The sequence below is a fragment of the Copadichromis virginalis genome, linkage group LG1, assembly GCF_057382275.1.
Source record: "Copadichromis virginalis isolate Kocher_CV1m ecotype Utaka linkage group LG1, C_Virginalis_male_GT1.1, whole genome shotgun sequence".
NCBI lineage: Eukaryota > Metazoa > Chordata > Actinopteri > Cichliformes > Cichlidae > Copadichromis > Copadichromis virginalis.
In genome coordinates this window covers 17,260,741-17,280,374 of record NC_140618.1, presented here as the reverse complement: position 1 = coordinate 17,280,374, position 19,634 = coordinate 17,260,741, and the positions used below count along the sequence as shown (strand labels likewise).

Below are 19,634 nucleotides of genomic sequence, written 5' to 3'. Positions count from 1 at the left end.
AAAAAAACAAAACAGAAAAACCCCAAAAAAAACAAAAAAACAATGTGCGTGGGTGGGAAAATTTTTGTGATGGGAAAACCCTTATTTTTCCTTGAAGGCGTGCCTTTGGTAAGAGCTTAAACCAGTGAGATCACTGGCGCAAAGCTACAGCTTTGCAAAACAACTATCAAGCGAGCCTGGGCCTGCTGCAGGGCAAACAGGAAGCACAGCAGCTTTTATTTTATGACAGTCCTGATAACAGAGCAGACTGTAAATAATGCTTTTCAAAGTACAATTTATAAAATAAAAAAAAATAAAAAAAATCTATCTATCTCTATCTATCTCATAGCCTACACTCGCTCCTTCACTTTTGACACTTTAACCCCTAATAACCCAACATTCTTTATTGGTGACCATGCATACAACCTCTTAGTCTTATACAAGGTTGAGTACCAAAGGAAAATATTGGTGAAATGATAGCAAGGACTCCTTTTACTTTGCCATCTGCAATTCCACATGCTGACTGCCACTGTTCTCACTTGCACGGCTTAGCAAGGAAGAAACAAAAAGAACTACGGAAAGGATATAAAAAAGGCCAAAGAGATAACGGGTGGTATAGTGGAGACCACAGCATCTTAGCTAATCGTAGCCACTAATAAGGCAACACTAAGTAAGTGCATTAAAAACAGAAAAGAGGCCACGTGTAGAAGTAGAATATAACGTGACTAGGAGATGAGGTAAAAGTGGGGTTGAGTAAGTAAAAGGAAAGCAAGGAAGCAGGAGGAGCTAGAGTTATAAATACAATATGCTGTGTAGGATGGAATAAGACCCCATGTAGAAAGACGAGAAGAAAAAGGGAGAAGAAAGGGTGGCAGAGGGTCAGCCACTTCCTGGCAAATCAACCTATGACTCTTGGAAAATACCTCAAACCAACAAACCACTGCTTTGCTAAGGTTTGCAATGGAATTGCCAGTTAATGATTACTCATAACTTAAACTTCTCAAATGCTTTCATATAAAGAAACTAACACGATTGCCAATGTACCCTAGCAGAACATTTAGATTGAAAGACATCTTCTTTAATATGTATAAATTTGGAATGTTTACGATTTTGTATTTCAGCATGTTTCAATATAAGTGATGGTAGGTAGGCTCTGCTAAAGGACTGTAAGGCTGAAATGGAAAGAAAGTAGTTTTGTATGTGTTTTTTCTTTTACTGACAGAGCTGTGGTTCTCTTTGGGGAAAAAATAGTCTGACTGATGATTAAATTCAAAGAAGGTTAATTGTACTGGTTGTTTTCCCATTCTTGGGGAAATTCAATAAGCACACAGGGAACCCTTTATACCAGTGGGCAGTCTTTCAGACATGTGGGTTTGGTATCACAGGACAGTTCAGTCACAAAGTTCTTTTTAAAAAAAAGTATCAGTAAAAAGTATTTCAACCATTTTGTGAGAATAAAAAAAAAAAAAAAAAAAAAGAAAAAAAGAATGAACTCTTCTCTACATGAAACCACTGCCACAATCGCCAGTGTTCGCATTGTGTTTAGATTCAAATACATAAAATTTAATCCTAACTTGAGGTGGTTCTCTCCAGATACCTCTAAAGCACTTGTGACATTCTGTCTGGCTTGTACAAAAACAAATTAATCATATTTAGGCCTGTCCTGCTGTGTTCGAGTCAAATCTCTTTCAGAGGAGTTGAGTTCTCTCTCCTGTCTCAGCCCTACAGAGAGTGAAAAATGATACCAGGGCATAAAAATACCTTGGTATGATTACAGTGTGCAGCACGCGGCTGAGGGGAGTAATGTAAAGTGCTGCATTGGACAGAAGGGATCCGACTGAGGCTCTGCTGGCAGGCTTTGAGTAGATGGGGCTCCGAGGCAGGGAGGGAAAGCCGCTCAGCATAAGCCCAGATCAATCTAGCCCTGGGAAGACACCGTCAGGGCTCCACTGGGAGGGGCAGGCATCCAACAGCTTTTAATAGACATACCATCAATCACAAAAATATACCCTAATGCTCAGTGCCACAAATACAGTCCTCAGGGTCAGTACATCACAAAGAAACCAGAACATCAAGCACCTCTTTTTTTCTCCTCTTCTTCTTCTTTTTTAAACTGTAATTTTACACTCCTGGTCGCTTTCTTTGCTCAAACAATCCATCGCAATATTTATTTCAGAGCATAACTATGCACAAGAGCTTTTGTTTCCATAAACCTCCTAAGTTTTATTTTAAAAGCTTCTGTGTTTTGATGAAGAGGAGAAACTGAGTCACAGAAAGTAAAAGTAGAAGTTGGACATGCTTAATAAGTTACTTAAAAAACTGAAAAGAAGGGATAGTGGGCAGGTACACAGCAGAGATGAAGAGGCAGAAAATCCCCAGAAAAAGAAATGAGGCAAGAGTACACGGTGAGAAGGTTGGCTGTTTACCTGGTCGTACTCCAGGGCCCCGGGGTAAAGAGGCCAGCCCAGAAAAAGCTCCGCTATCACGCAGCCTAGGGACCACATGTCTATGGCTTCACAAAACGGCAATCCCAAAATAATCTCTGGAGCCCTGTGGAGCAGAGAAAAAACAAAAAAAATACTTAAGTACCTTCAAAATGCTTTTAAAATTCATACATGACTGTACTAAAAATAAATGTTCTATTGTGCCTTTTTTAATATAAAAAGAGCATATACAAATAAATCCAACCACTTCACTTATTTATTTTTTTTTTAAATTGTAAACTACAAATCTTCAGAAAAATACCAAATTTGCATTTTGCAGGGCCTTTGCTGTTACAGCCATTTAAAAGCAAGAGTTATGAGCTTAGCTATTAACAAATTAAAAATGTGCAGACATAATCCATGCATCAATAACACCTTAAAATCTTCCCTTCATTAGAAAAAACAATGTTTGCTGAAAATGTTAGTTGTATAAACCAGAGGTGAAGTATTGAGCAAACAGTGGCACTGAATTCCTGATGATAGCCAGTCAAATAGGATTGTGCTTTACGTGTGTAACAGTGCCAAGAGAATTGTAAGCCAGTACTGTGTGTGTTCTGGAGCTGGAGTGCGTCAGCAGGCCATGCCAGTGGGTTAGCAGGTCAGCCAGGCTGGGATCAGAGCTTTGACAGGCTTTGACGCTCAAGTCTGAGAGAAAATAAGAGCCGTAGTCACTAGTTTATTTAACCCCACATGCTTGCTCAGTGTTACGTCTCCATAAAAGCACTGCAATGCCACTTCAAGGGAAAGGCTCATGGTGACACAAGTCTGTCAGGATGAATATGTGTAAAATATGCTGACAGTCATTAACTTAGTATTCAGAACACACCACAAACCTTAGCAACATGACAGAGCACTGACAGGATCATGTATTCAGAGCTCACAAACCTTAATGTGCAGGAGTGACCTCCAAGCTCATTAAAATCAATAAGATACTAGCAGTATCTCGCACACCAACAGTACCATATTAAACAGAGGCTTCACAAAGCTGCTTTTCGGAATAATGTCTTAAGAGTGCCATTCAGTTCATTGCAGAAAGAAATAATGCTCTTTTTATGCCACGTCTAAAATTATGAATAGTATGCGCAAGAACTTAGTTTAAAAAAAATATATACACAATTTTTTAATCCAAAGGGCTAACAGAAAACTCAACATAATTTCTTCAACTTTTTGGAAATTGTATCAGTATACAGATTTCGATATCGTACCAGATGCTTATGGATGCATTTTCTATTTTCTATCTCTCCTTGAATCGCTACCTTATCGTGGTGGAGGGGTTTGTGTGTTCCAGGGATCCCAGGGGCTATGTTGTCCGGGGGCTTTTGGCCCCTGGTAGGGTCTCCCATGGCAAATTGGTCCTGGGTGAGGGACCAGACAAAGAGCGATTCAGAAGACCCTTATGAGGAAAACATCGAGGGAACAGTTCACCCTGCCCGGGATAGGGTTACCGGGCCCCGACCTGGAGCCAGGCCCGGGGAGGGTGCCCTAGGGCGAGCGTCTGGTGGCCGGGCCTTAGTCCATGGGGCCCGGCTGGGCACAGCCCGAAAACGGGACATGGACCCATCCTCCTGCAGGGCCACCACCCGCAGGAGGTGCCATAGGGGTCGGGTGCCTTGTGTGCCGGGCGGCAGCCAGGAGCGGAGGCCCCGGCGGACTGATCCCCGGCTACCAAGATTGGCAATTGGGACATGGAATGTCATCTCTCTGGTGGGGAAGGAGCCTGAGTTAGTGTGCGAGTTTGAGAGGTACCGCTAAATGTAGTCGGGCTCACCTCTACGCATGGCTTGGAATCTGGAACCAGTCTCCTGGAGAGGGGCTGGACTCTGTCTCAGTCTGGAGTTGCCCCTGGTGAGAAGCAGCGGGCTGGGGTGACTATTCTAATATCCCCTCGGCTTGCTGTCTGTACGTTGGGGTTCTTCCCGGTGGATTAGAGGGTTTGTTCCCTGCGCCTTAGGGTCGGGGAACAGGTCCCGACTATCATCTGCACTTATGCGCCGAGTAGCAGTTCAGAGTACCCAGCCTTCTTAAGAGTCCCTGGGTGGGATGCTGGAAGGTGCTCCACCTGGAGACTCTGTTGTCCTACTGAGAGACTTCAATGCTCACGTGGGTAACGACAGCAAGACCTGGAGGGGCGTGATAGGGAGGAACGGCCTCCCTGATCTGAACCCAAGCGGTGTTTTGTTATTGGACTTCTGTGCAATAACAAAATAACGAACAAGGTGTTTGGCCACAAACACCTTGTTCGAACATAAGAGTGTCCAGTGCACGTGGCACCAGGACCCTCTAGCCCGCAGGTCGATGATCAATTTTGTAATCGTATCACCAGACTTGCGATCATATGTTCTGGACACTCGGGTAAAGAGAGGGGCTGAGCTGTCAACTGATCACCACCTGGTGGTGAGTTGGATCAGGTGGCGGGGGAGGACGCTGGACAGACCCAATGCACCTAAATGCACAGTGAGGGTGTGCTGGGAACGCCTAGCAGAGGCCCCAGTCCGTGAGATCTTCAACGCACACCTCCGGCAGAGCTTCAACAGCATTCCAAGGGAGACTGAGGACATTGAGTCCGAATGGACCATGTTCAGCATCTCCATTGCCGAAGCTGCTGCATTGAGCTGCGGCTGCAAGGTGGTTGGTGCCTGTCGTGGTGGTAAACTCCGAACTAAATGGTGGACACCAGAGGTAACGGGAGCCACCAGGCTGAAGAAGGAGTCCTATCGGGCTTGGTTAGCCTGTGGGACTTCGGAGGCTGCTGACAGGTACCGACAGGCCAAGCGGAATGCGGCTCGGGCAGTGGCTGAAGCAAAAACTCGGGTGTGGGAGGAGTTTGGAGAGGCCAATGGAAAAAGACTTTTGGACTGCCTTCAAGAGATTCTGGCTGTCAGGCGTCTCAGGGGAAAGTGGTGCTCTACCTGCACTGTGTATAGTGCTGGTGGAGCGCTGCTGACTTCGACTGAGAAAATTGTCGGGCGGCGGAAGGAATCCTTCAAGGACCTCCTTAATCTCACTGACACGTCTTCTGAAGAGGAAGCAGAGTCCAAGGATGTGCTGGAGAGATTATATCTCTCGGCTAGCCTGGGAATACCTTTGTGTTCCCCGGATAAGCTAGAGAAAGTGGCTGGGGAGGGGGAGAGGGAGGTCTGGGCTTCTCTGCTTAGGCTGCTGCCCCCGCGACCTGGTCCCAGATAAGCGGAAGAAGATGGATGGATGGATGGATGGATGGGTGGATGCAAATAACTACAGATAATGGCATTGCTCAGAATAACTTGGCCCCAAGATTACATTGGTGAGAAACCCGAGAAGTAGAGAGTTATTTAATTTCCATTAAGCATATACATAACAGTAAAATAATCCATTGCATTGAACTGTCGTACACACACGCGCGCAGAGGCGCACACACACAGCTTAATTTCAAAGAAATCTGCTCAAGAAATATCTTGGGTCTGCCATTTTGCAAACTGGACATATGAACCAAGATGATCCTGTACTTTCAATGTACATATTAAAGGGATCCAGGATACAAGCAGTCAGCAACTCTGTGAAGTCATATCAGACTAAAGGGTGTGGGACACATGGAGAGAAACAGGAAACCAACCGTCACCTATTAAAAACAAATGCAACAGCTGCTTGAGTAGCCAACATAGTACCAGAAAACCTAGGTAGAAGGTATGCGAACCATTTCCGCCTTACAGGCCTGTCCTATTTATATTAAAAAAAAAAAAAAAAAAAAAAAAAAAAAAAAGAAGAGTGAGAAGCCACATATCAACACATCCTCTCATTCAGATATGCATGGAAGTATCATGTTATACGATAAATGTCCAACCACTGTGACAAATTACCCACACGTTCAGCTGCCTTTTCAGTGAGTCTCTTGTCCCACAGACAGACTGTATTTTAGCCTACAACTGTCAACTGTCCCCTGTGCTTTCTCAGAGACGAAGGCATAGAGAAAAATGAACCGCTTCTTCACCTGACACAGGTTTTGGCTGAAGTGGTCCTCCAGCTTAGAGCAGCTCTTCAGAGCAGAAAAGTAGTACTATAAAAAGCTGCAGTCTAAGGCGGGGCAATATCAGCTAGTCTTTCTGCAGGAAAAAAAAAAAAAGACTCACTGAAGAGGCAGCTGAATAACATTGAGAAAAAGCATCACACACGCCCAGCAGGAAGGAAGCATGAGAAGGCCGGGGGACTAGCTGCTTAGCAATAACTGAGCTTTCAAAATAAGATGCTAATATTCTCTCGGAAGGAAATAAATAAAATAATGCTAAAATGGATCACTGATTATTAACATACTTCAGCAGCCAGCAAGAAATGTCTGTGTGGGGAAACAATGTAGCATAGGGTTGATAAGTCTCATTAAAACAAATGCAAGACATCACTAAGTATGTCTTCCAGTTAGGCACCACTGTGTAACAAAAAACCAAAGTTCTTTTCACAACGAAATGCCAAATCAAATCGAACAACAGCTCCATCTTCATCTGTGACACCCTACCTGCTCAGAAAAATTAAGATTCACACAATTATTCTGATGTCAATAACCTTCCTTTATGCACAATCCTTCCCTATTTCTAAAAGTCAAAGCCAGCGTACTAAGCCCCACACAACGCCCCCACGTATTCAAAACAATCCAGTATTATGGCTTTATAAGCATTAGTGCAGCATTTTTGTCAGAAATATACAAAATGTCAACATGAGGGCGTAGAATGGTTGCTGACCACATTAATTGTTTTCAGAGCCCTGAGCCATCAACAAAATCATGGACTTAAAGAATGCATTAGAGGTCTGATAAGTAATCATGTGAATTAAAGCGGGTGACTCATTTATTTATTTCAAAATATAAAGATTAATGTTCTTGTTGATACACATAGAAAATGAGTGCATTTTCCTTCTGCTCTTCTGAATGCACAATAGTAATACGACACGTAAAATGCCAAACGGAAATAAAGAGTACAAAGAAAGACAGAAAAACGGAAAACTGCAAGACTCCTTCATTTAGTTTTGGGGGATAAGTGGATGTTGCCATGGTTGCCGGGCTCCATCCTAATCAACCTAACTCAAGCTCACCGCCTTTCTATGAAACTGAATCTGTTTTTCATTCTGGGGATATGACGCACAAGTTGAGATAGTGAAGCCTCGTGACTCTTCACTGCCACGTGCAAGAATTCCAGAAAAAAAAAAAAAAAAAAAAGACAGGTACAACAAAACTGTCTACATCATGTTACAGACCCACTTCATAAAACTGAGCAGGAATAAGTGTGCACGGGGAATAAATGAATGGAGGAATAGACAAAAAACTCAAAGTCAAATGATAAAGCATCCGGTAAGTACAAATGATCAGAAGCAGTGACCTGATGCCTCATAGCTACTCCGCAACGGGTACCAATTCATCCAAAACCAGTTTATGTTTTACAGGCACAGAATACAGCAACAGATCAATGCTGCATTATTTTACTTTTACAGGCTATTAAATGCAGTCGATCTGCTTCTAATGTTTTAGTGTGCTGTAAACCTACAATGTTTTTCTCCATTAGAAGACAAAAGAGTGTCCATTAGGTTTGTTGACTAATGCTAGTGCATGAGTTTAAAAACAAGTCTAATTTGTGAGATACGAGTTGACTATTATATTACTTTCCTCACAGCTTCAAAGCTTCCAGAAGGCCTCATCTGTTATCTCTGAAACGTACCTTCAGAAGTAACGAAGAGAAAAAATAGATATTTATATAACAGTTTTAGCTTTGGCATTTCAACCTTTCTGTTACAGAAAAAGTGCTCTTTTAGCAGGTTAGTTGACAAGAAAGCTCGCATATTGCCTTGACAGTTTTGTATTCTCAATAAGCTTTAAAGAGGACACCTGGCCCAATGAGGAAAAGTTGAAGTGTGGATTCCAGTTTGTCAGTCTGGTCACTCAAACAGAGTGCATCTTCTACACTGATCTTATTTATAAGGTGCTTTAAAAACTCGAACATTACAGCAGTTACAGTAATAACTGCTTATCAAATAAAGTCCTTAAACTGGTGCAAAGTCAAATAGACACAAGAATTGAGTGCCTGAACATTTTAACAGAAACAGATATTTGCCAACTGTGTATCAACAATGTATTGCATTAGAAAAACGACACAATACATTGCCATATACTCCCAATGGCAAGACCATGGCAAAACTATTGTGAGCCCCCCCCCCCCCCCCCACACCCACAAAGAATTAACAGTAACTATACACAGCAATTATACCCAATATCTCACATTCTACATCCTTCCCAGCGTCCTAGTAACAGAATAAAAGAGGTAGGTGGCAACAATATAACCCATTGGTTCGTAAAGACACTGTGGTCAGGTTGGAATTTTGAAACCAGATGTGAGAACAGGGGTGGATTTGATTGCCAAACCCCAAAAGAAAAACTTGTCAATCACCGGTTATTAGCCAATGAGCATACCTTAGACCAGGGGTGTCAAACTCAAATACACAGTGGGCCAAAATTCAAAACTGGAACAAAGTCGCAGGCTAACGTTAATATTTACTGAAATATATTTATTCCTCCAGATATAAGAATGAATCTTTTCTTATGGACTCAAACACATTTTGCTGAAAAACTGAATATGGAACAAGCAAAGCTTAATACTAAACAATATATATATTAGCTGTATAATACCAGTAGGCCAGCTCTGATAATAATTTGGTATGGCTTCGTGGGCCAAATGTAAGTAGGCTGCGGGCCAAATCCGGCCCGCGGGCCAGAGTTTGACACCTATGCCTTAGAGAGTCCTCCTTTCTGAACTGGACAATATTTTCAGAGAATCTTTCATTTATTATGATTCAAAATAGGTGACCGAGCCAATATACTGATCAGAAAGGTTTTTACAGATTACAGACCTCTGCATTGGCTTCACCTTCCAAAGCCCAAAATTATCTTTTTTTTTTTTTTTAATACCTTCTATGGACAAAACCAGAAATTTTACTTGGAAGAACATAAGTAATCCATGTGTTTATGCTGTGTTGTAAGTAATTTGTTAATTGGTGTGGATTGAACAATTCTATGGTTTTATAGACACATAAAATATGTGTAGCATTTGGTTTGTTGAGGTCACTTCAGAACAAGGCGTTAATACGTTAATAACACTGCACTGACTGCTACCTGGTCTTTGACAGAAATCATCCTACTAAACAATGCCGTCCTCAGAGAAGGCCTGCCACTATGCAAGGTGTAACCTTCCTACACTGCAGTTATGACATTCATCTACAGTAATAAAATTAAACTCAAATAGGCAGAGGCAATGGTAAGAAGCTGCAACTACATTTTCAAGCTCATTTACAGATTTGTTTATGTGTGCATTAAGATGTTGACCCAAACATTTTCATTTGTATCCAATTTTCTACCTAAAAACAAAAAAAAAATACTGACAACATATTTTATTATTTATAACCAACAATTCTATCTTTATTTCTTATTCATGGCCACTATCTCACAATACAGAAATAGTCCTTGGGTCTTTACTTTGAGGACAAAGCAGGGTGGATTAAAGTGTAAAGAGATATCCAACTAGCTCATACAGAAAAGAGCAAATAAGGGTGGTTACACATTAGAAGAGGGAAGGATCACTGTCGCTGCATGCTCACACAAGCCTTTGAGTAAAACTGTTGTGACAGAGACATTTATTTGAACCACACTGCAGTTGTTATAAGGTCAGCTAAAAAGAAGAACTGACAACATGGTTCCTCGATGAAGGAAGAATGGAGCCACACTGCATGCTTTTACCAGGAACTGCAATACCACACACACACACATACACACAGAGCTTCCTGCATTATTCAGTGAAACACAGAGTCAGTGTAACAAAGGGCGGGGGAACCACTTGCACTTTGATCTGCAAAGGCTTTAGATTAAGGATACAAAGCTTTCAGACATGTTTTACAGATGTAAACCATTCAACGTGTTGACATAGCGCTGAGCTTTAGGAAAGCTTTTTTTCCCCCCAGTTCAGGTGTAATGTGTTTTTTACCGTTTTGATGGTTTTAAGAAGGTACTTAAGATGGCCTAAAGAAATTGTTTCTGGGCTTAGGGTGACAGGAAAACGAAATACCTCTGGATATTTAAGATCCACTGGGAAGACTGTGGAAAAATTGCAGGTACTTACCAGCTTACATTTTCTTACCCCTAAAATACCACTCTCTAAAACGAAGTAACTACAGAACAGGGTAGAAAGCAGATATTGGATTCAAAGCTTTAAAGCTAAACTTTGTGCAGTTTTGTTTTCCCCCTTATGTTTGCGCTCTAAGCTACCAACTCAAACAGACAAAAGCAAAACCATTTAATTTGATGCCGTACTAACAACTAAAAGAACAATGTTTTAGTGAACCGTAGCTTTACAGCATTGATAATAATACTACAAAGTTCATTATTCAAATATTTGTATCAAAACAAAAAAAACAAAGTGTCTATACTGAGTTATGTTCACATATATTTAATCTTTTGAAACATTAGATTCTACATTCTTTGTGGGATTACTGATATTGCCTGTGGTAAAATGCTCCATTACCTGCTCCAATAAAAAAAAAACCCCCAAAAACAAACACCAGCTTTAGCTCTTCATACCATCATACTGTTTGTAGGGCTGGGGAATATTCTCCTGAGTCCAAACTTCACATCGTGACACCAACAACAGCTAATACCACTCTGGTGGGAGTGCAAATGTGCCGTTGGGAGTTTACAAAAGGAGCCATCCACACCACTCTGTGACACAAACATAATAATGGAACAAACCTACTGCTGTTTGTGAGAGCATTTAGAATCACAAAAAGTACTATGAGAACTAGTCTCGACAGTGCATAACTTTTAAGTGCTTGCCAAATGACAGACTGCAAGCCAGTGCAAGCTACTTTGACCACATCAATACTTAGAAAAAACCCTTTACCCAACAGTCTAGAGAAGGACTTTGTTCATAAAATGGAAGATGCTTGTGTGTGCACAAGTTTCCATGCCCACAAATAAGTTTCTAAGAGTGTCCAATGGAATAAATGCTCACAGACCTACTTTTCAAGGACAGTTAATCCATCAGTCTTAGGCCAACTATTCTACACATGGATAGGAGAATAATGCACAGCTTATTGTTTCACAGAATTAATGACCATGTTAATGTAAACCTGTCTCAATCACTCATGTCTGTGATTTATCCCATTTAAAAAACAACAACATTTTTTCAAGAACATTTCCTGCAAGAGAATGGTATTTGTTCCTGGGGAGGCTTTTTAATGAACTAACAGAAAATGTAATGAACTCCTCCCAGTAAAGACTCAGGATACTTACTATGATATGTTCACGGTAAATAAATGCAACTTAATATTTCCAATTTCCAAATATTAAAATAGCAGATGATTGGAGGGACTGTAATTTTTAGATGTCAATTCTACCCTGGAGCTGTGAGCACTCCAGCTTTGCTGACTATGCAAACTGGAGTGGCAAATTACAAGTGGCCAACGGCCAAATGCTTGTAAATTGTGGCAGCAGTCAGTGTAGCTGTCAAACTTATTGGTAAGAGTGGGTGATAGATTTGAGGTGTCCACCATCTCCTGTCTCAGAAAGGTGAACTAAACATTCAGCACAGCGAACACAGAAACGTGCATCGACATATGGGAATCAAAACAGCTGACATTGTCGAGCTAGTTGACCTTGAACAAGTAAGTCAGAGTTCTCTAGTATTTCAAGCTGTCCTTATTTCATTCTGGCTGCCTATGTGCATCACCATCTATAGAAGTCAAAGCACACTGGCCAGCATCCCATGAGCTATTTTTAGCAACCCTCCAATTTCACCCTCAGCAACGCAGTTTCCCCACAGTGTGCTTCGCATACTCTTGTCCCACAGGGGTAAACTACAGAGGGACGACAGAGTTACAATAGATATTTCACTTCATTAGTCTGTTGTCATTCCAACAATTTTGCTGTAACAGGAGAATGAAATCAAACATAGGTAAAAAAAAAATTAATAAAATGTTAATATAGTCCCAAAAAAAAAAAAAAAAAAAAAAAAAAAAAAAAAAAAAAACCTGTCTGCTACAGTTTGACAAATCTTAGAATAGATGTTAAAGATAGATAAAGATGGGACATCAAATATTGATCAAAGCTCAACAGTTGTGCATTCTAAAAGAAGGTACATGGAAAATAGGAAAACAACAAAAACAGAAAGGCCTGACGTTACTTTCCAACAGCATACAAAGAATCCAAAAGAGCTGAGGAACAGAAATGATAGGACAAAAGCCAGCCTCCATCAAATTGATGGAAAGAGTAAAGTGTGGAGGAAAAACAAAAACAGTTATAGCTCGGTTATGACTTTGGAAGGAAAGGCTAGAATTAGAAATTAATAAGAATTGTATAACTCATGAAAGCATACATTTTGCTCCAAATCACAAATTTTGTTGGCTGACTGGCCAGCTCACAGCTGCTAAGTGGGGTTTTTCCCCCTCACAGCCAAGAGGTTTGCTAAATGAGTATTTGTGATGAAAAAAATGCAAGAATTGAAATTCATGCATCAGAAATTGTTTTCAGACAGTTTTGAGAGACAGTGAAGTTAAGATGACATCCATCCATCCATCCATTCGCTTCCGCTTATCCTTTTCAGGGTCGCGGGGGGCGCTGGAGCCTATCCCAGCTGTCATAGGGCGAAAGGCGGGGTACACCCTGGACAGGTCGCCAGTCTGTCGCAGGGCTAACACATAGGGACAGACAACCATTCACGCTCACATTCACTCGCACATTCACACCTAGTGACAATTTGGATTAATCAATTAACCTATCCCCACAAGTTGCATGTCTTTGGACGGTGGGAGGAAGCCGGAGTACCCGGAGAGAACCCACGCAAACACGGGGAGAACATGCAAACTCCACACAGAAAGAACCCGGCCTGATGGTGGAATTGAACTCAGGACCTTCTTGCTGTGCGGCAACAGTGCTAACCACCGTGCCACCGTGCTTAAGATGACAAATAATGGAAATATTGGAAAGTCCAGTTCTTAATTGCGTCACTGCTTGGCTGTTTTTATGCATAGCTTGGTTTCTCGGTTTATTTTATTTTTTTTCGGTCACCATTTCCTGTGCTACGTCATACCTCTGTCCACAAAAAATAAACAGCAGAACCAGCAAATATATGAGCCAAACATGTTACTAAGTCACACTTTCAGCTGTGTAGTTGCAGGCATATCTACACATTATCATAGTAATGGGTATTTTTCTTGGCTTGCTGTACATGCAGCAATTATTTCCAAGCAACCATTAAAGTGGTGAGACTGGTTTCTAGAACCTTGACACTTTTATTTTTAACAAGTTCCTGAAATGAAGTGTATATGCATCGCAACAACATTCACACAAAAGCCTGATGAGTTCCTGGAATGAAAGGAGTATACAAGGAATAATTGCAATTAGCAAGTATTTTCCACAGTTCCCATAAAACAATGAGCAGGGAATTGGTCAAAGTAATTGCCAAGTTCTCACTTTAGACACTAAAGAACAATCTACAGTAAAAGCAAATGAATACAGCTATCAAATACTATTTGCATCCATTTTATTCAAAGTACAGAATTGCCTGCAATGCACACTGTTCCACTGTCTGAATGTGCAGGCAGGGACAATTATTCAAATTCTATGCAAAAGCTGCTCACTATAATAGCCAGTTCTGAATGTGGCTCATAAATCCTCAACCGTCCCAGGCAAAGAAACCAAGTTAGAAGCACCAAGAGTATGAAGCCCTTCATATCTCAGTCTTTCCATTTGAATAGACAACTGCTCTGATAAAGTGTAGTTCTCAAGTTTTTAAACAGTAACGCATCATTTTTTGAAACCTCATTTCTGTACAACTACAGTGAATTTTTAAAAACAACAATTCTAAATGTGACTGAAGTGCAGACTTTCAGTTTTTATTCAAATTATCAAAGTATGATCATTTTAAACATTTTAAAGCTAACATTTTAAATATGAAGCTTGTTTTTAATATTTACATGAAAATCCTTATGAATGCTTGAAGTCTACAACCCAAGGCCCTTTTAAAATGCTTCCTCCCTTCAGATGTTCTGCTGGTCATTTCCTTCAGCCACTTTCAGCTGCTGCTGGTTTGTGGGTCTTACTTCTGTTTTGTCTTTTTTAACTAAAAATCATGCTTTGTTGGTTCGAAATGTTATTGCTTTTGGGTCATACTCTATTTGCACTGTGACAAAGTGCCATCCAATCGGTTTTGCAGTATTTGTCTGAAACTTAGCAAGAAACACCAATTACCCAGTACCATTGGCAGCTATTGATGCCCATTACATAACACTGCTTCCACCGTGTTTGACAGATGATGTTATGTTATATCTATCACTCCTATTCTTAAGTGTGTTCTGTATTTACATTGATGATGGCGCCTCTTGGCAGTAGACTGACGATGTCACAGCGACGGGACGAAGGCTGTCCCAATTCAAAGGCTGCTCGAAATGCGGCCCTCAAATGCATCCTTCATGTCACTGAATTTTAAGGATGTGGCGGTATAGACTTCGTGGCCCAACATATCCCAGAATGAATAACGCGGCGGTGGGTGTGGATAATTTTGCCGGGGGGAGGAAAAAAAAAAAAAAAAACGGCAGAAGAGGGGTGGCCGAAGAGTAAACTTTTAAAAGTAAGTACTGAATATTAGGGCTGCTCGATTATGGCAAAAATGATAATCACGATTATTTTCACTGAAATTGAGATCACGATTATTTGACGATATTTATTTAACCCTTTAAGACCTACTATAGAACCAAGTCCACCAGAGCTTATATTATTTTTTTTACATGCTGTAGTGCCATTTGTGGGAGCATTTCAAGTTGCTATACATCAATACAACTGTTATAGCCCATATTTTAATAATATGTATGCATTAAGTCCATAGTAATTACATAAATTGCAAAAAAGTGCAATAAACTACAAAAAAAATTGAAAATCGCTTTTGTTTTGTTTACATATATTTCTACTTGGAGAAATTTAAGAGGTTTATCCCTCAAAACTTTAAATACAATAAAGTTGCAAAAAATAGTTTCCCACCACAGGAAATTTATTTTGAGTGTCTTCATAGTTTTATTTTGGAGATACAGCAATTTTTATATACTGCAGGAAAAACAAAAAACAATCCTATGATGCAAATTTGCAAAGAAAACAGCATGTGCATCATTTCACTGTGGGAAGTGTTACGAACAGCTGATAGGAACGGCAAAGCGTGTTTCTGGAATATTATGTTTTTGTTCCTGCAAGCGCTTTTTATGCAATTTTTGCAAAGCTATATGTGGAACGAAACCGTGACCGAGGACAAGCTGATGGCATAAGATGTAAGTACAACTCCTCCGGTTTCATATGCAAAACAAATTATTGCGCTAGCTTACACGGTTCAGGTTCTACAGGGATTTAACAATAGTTACGCAAAACGGAGCATGCAGCTCTGACCGGCTTTAAAGGGTTAACAATGACTTTAAAAAAATAATATAAAATAGTGTGCAACACCACTGAAGTTTTTTTTTTTTTAAACTCTCTTTTCAACCAACGGCAGTCACTCTCCAAATAACTTCTGCTTAGCTTTCCGAGCTTCCCTCGGGTCCTCTTAATCAGCGGTCTCCAACCTTTTTTGCGCCACGGACCGGTTTATGCCCGACAATATTTTCACGGACCGGCCTTTAAGGTGTCGCGGATAAATGAGGGAGGGGCTAATAATCGGCTCAGTCATTTTTAATGATCGTTGAAAGCCCAGATCGTAATCGTGATTAAAATTCGATTAATTGAGCAGCCCTACTGAATATTATGTTACTTATTTATGTGCGAATGTTTAATAACAAAGAACATTAAAACATTACTGTTGGCCACATGTCGGCAAAGTTATGTGACATTAGCGATGTTTGTACCAACTTCGTTAGCCTTTACTTTAAAATATACGCCGTTCAATAGTTGACGTTAGTCTTACAGAGAATGTGATGATTTTATGGATATTTAAAGTAAGCACTGAGACAAATTTAGCAATGCCAACATATTAAAAGAACAATATTTGTCTTTCATATATATAACACAGTTATATATACAGTGTCAAAGAAACCTGTCTTTGAGTGAAGATTTAAGGTGACAGGAAATATAAATATTATGAATAAATGCAGCTTGAATCTTTACTGAAGCTCAGTATTTGAAACAGAGTTCATTCACTGCTGTAATAACTAATAATGATTGAAATTATAACTTTAATATTGGCCATATTATATTTACATTACCAAAGTGAGATGACTTTAGTCTCATGAACAACATTAGCTAATTGTTATTTACTAGCTAATCATAAATGACTGTTCTGGGCCCTATTTCAGGAAGCCGGTTTAGTGCAAACTCTGAGTAAGTATACCCTGAGTTAACGAAAACTCTGGGTTTTCAGTTTCACAAAGCGAGTTTAGATTAATTCTGAGTGAGTTACTATGACGACACACTCCGTGAAGCTAACCTGCCCCCTAGCAGGTTTACTTCAACTAACCCTGACGTTCTCCGCCTCTTTGTCAGAAACCTGACTGTAGGAAGTGTCAGACATGGCGTGCTCCTTACTTGAAGAGCCAGTAGATGTTGAAGCCCAAATTCTCCGCAAAGCTCTCCGCCGGGAGAGAGTGATTAGAGCGCGTTCGGTCATTTTATCATTTCCTGATGATTTCCTGTGTGAACGTTACCGTTTTTCAGCACAATCTAGAATTTATTTGAATAACATCCTCAGGCCTAATATTGCTCATGTGACACATCGCGGACATGCTCTCAGTTCATTACATATTATTTGTATTGCACTTCGGTTTTTTGCAAACGGGAGCTTTCTGTATAATATTGGTGATGCTGAGCACATTTCCAAGGCTACCGTCTGTCGGGCAGTCAGGAATGTTACAGTTGCACTGAAACGTCTCCTGTACTCGTTTGTGGTGTTCCCCGGTCATAGACCCACAAGATTTATCAAAGAGGGATTCCACAAAATTGCAGGTATCAGGATGAACGAAACTTAATTCATGATGTGGTGATATTTGAACTACTACTTAAATTTTACATTTATTTTCACGGTTCCCAGGCGTGATTGGCTGTATAGATGGCACTCACATTCCAATCATTGCTCCTTCAGTAAATGAAGGAGACTATGTGAACAGGAAGTCTTTCCACAGCATTAATGTACAGGTACATAGTTCCCTGTAGCATTTCAAACTAACAAATTATTTCATTATAGTAATGGATGCTAATTTGTGTTCTCTGCACTGTGAAGATCATATGTGATGCTGCCAACATTATCACAAATGTGGAAGCCAACTGCTCAGCCTCTGTGAGTGGTGGCGGTGGAGGACCCCCACCTGTTTTCCAGGCCTCCGCTTTTTTTTCTGTTGGCTATAACGGGTCACATTTGAGCATACAGAGTAAGCAAATATGTACTTGTAATGTGCTCAGATAATTTCAATAAGTGCTTACAGAGGGGAAATTAATGTAGCCTCTAACTGCAATTGATTTACATCGGACAAACAGACCAAGCACTATGGCTCATAATACAATTACACCTTACCTGTTTGGACTATATTTTTATATTTCATTTTTACTTGCTGCCAGGAACGTTTGGGGGCTGTTGGGTTGCACCTGCGCTCACATCACATCATAAAATAAAATGTATAAAATAAAAAATAAAATATAATAAAATAACGTGTTAAATGGGTGGAAATCCCTAGATCAATGTTTAAATTAACACTCACGCATTGACTCTGTCGGCTATGTTCTTTTGCAGCTGAGGCTGTGTTACTTTTTTTCCGCGGAATTTGCATGTTATTGGCATATGCTGCCATCAGAATTTCGGCCTCAAGCGCTGTAAGATACATTGACCGCGCCTTCTTTCCCTCAGTCTCCATGGTGACTCGCTTAATCTGTGCTCCACTAATCAGGGCTTTATGTATCCTCGTGCGCGCTCTTAATTTGGGGTTAAAGCAACTCTGCGTTGACTGAACTAATTGTTATCAGCCTTTCTGAAACCGAATATTCCGAGTTGGACAGTTCGGGGTTACTCAACCCTGAGTATCGTTTTTCATTTTTAGTTTTCTAAACCGGCTTCCTGAAATAGGGCCCAGTACAGAAGTGAAGCCCAATAATCATGATTTCACAGTCCCATGGTCTCAGTCTCAGATTAGGGCTGCCACAAACGATTATTTTGATAGTCGACTAGTCACCGATTATTTTTGCGATTAGTCGACTAATCAGATCATCATCCATTGGACATACAGCGTACAGCTTATTGCACCAGCAGCATCTGGTCTTATATAACTATCATTAGCTTACAGCTTGAAGTGTTTGTGCTAACTAAAAATAAAGACAAGATGGTAGTTTATTAATTTTTAATGAAATTTGCAGATTGTTTCGGTGAAGTTTAATAAACTCCTTGCTTTCTAAAATATAACAGGACACCGGAGTATATTCTCCAGCGTCTCACACTTCTGATAATCAGCTGTCTGCTTGACAGTTTTAGCTGTGCAAAAACTATAACTTTAATCTCAGCCAAACCGATTTACTCAGGAACAAATAAAATACTAAAGAAAGCCAAACAATAACATTTTTAAGTTATCTAAGTGACTTATATATATGTTTAACCTGACTAGCGAAAGACGGCGGTGGGTTTGAAAACGATTTGCCGGGAGTCCGGTGTTCTCACGGCTCTAGTTAGCCTTGCCCCCGCCTAGCTAACGAGCTAGTGGGTAACAGACGTCTCCGAAAACGTCGGAGCGCTTTTGAAAATACGTGGTGTCTTGATAAACTGAGCAGATATTTGAGGTTTACACAGCTACATTCTCGCCTGAAAATATGTTAAACGTTTATTTTGTGACCCAGAAAGAATAATAAGAGTAAAGTTAAAACTAACTAGCTGCCGCCATTGTTGACAACTGCACTGGGCTGCGCTATGAATTCTGGGACACAGCTTCTTCTTCTTCGGGGTTTAACGGCAGCTGGCATCCTTGTACATGCAGTGCTGCCATCTTCTGTTTCAGTCCGTTATTACACTCTTAAATCCTACTACTCATTCCTGCGTCCTTTGTGATCTTACAAAGCTTCAAACGACGCGTCGACTATTAAATTAGTCGTCGACGATTTTAATAGTCGACGTAATCGTGACTAGTTGACTAATCGTGGCAGCCCTATCTCAGATACTTATC

General features: G+C 40.5%; 1 protein-coding gene across 4 annotated transcripts in view; it reads right to left on the bottom strand.

Moving 5' to 3' along the window:
- The window catches only part of LOC146718565 (homeodomain-interacting protein kinase 3-like), a 48,542-nt gene that overhangs the window by 15,097 nt on the left and 13,811 nt on the right, over window positions 1-19,634 (bottom strand). For all 4 annotated transcript variants that reach the window (XM_085452857.1, XM_085452860.1, XM_085452858.1 and 1 more), the window contains exon 3: window positions 2,406-2,529. In XM_085452857.1, coding sequence (XP_085308983.1) covers window positions 2,406-2,529 — 124 coding nt within the window. The remainder of the gene's footprint in view (window positions 1-2,405; window positions 2,530-19,634) is intronic.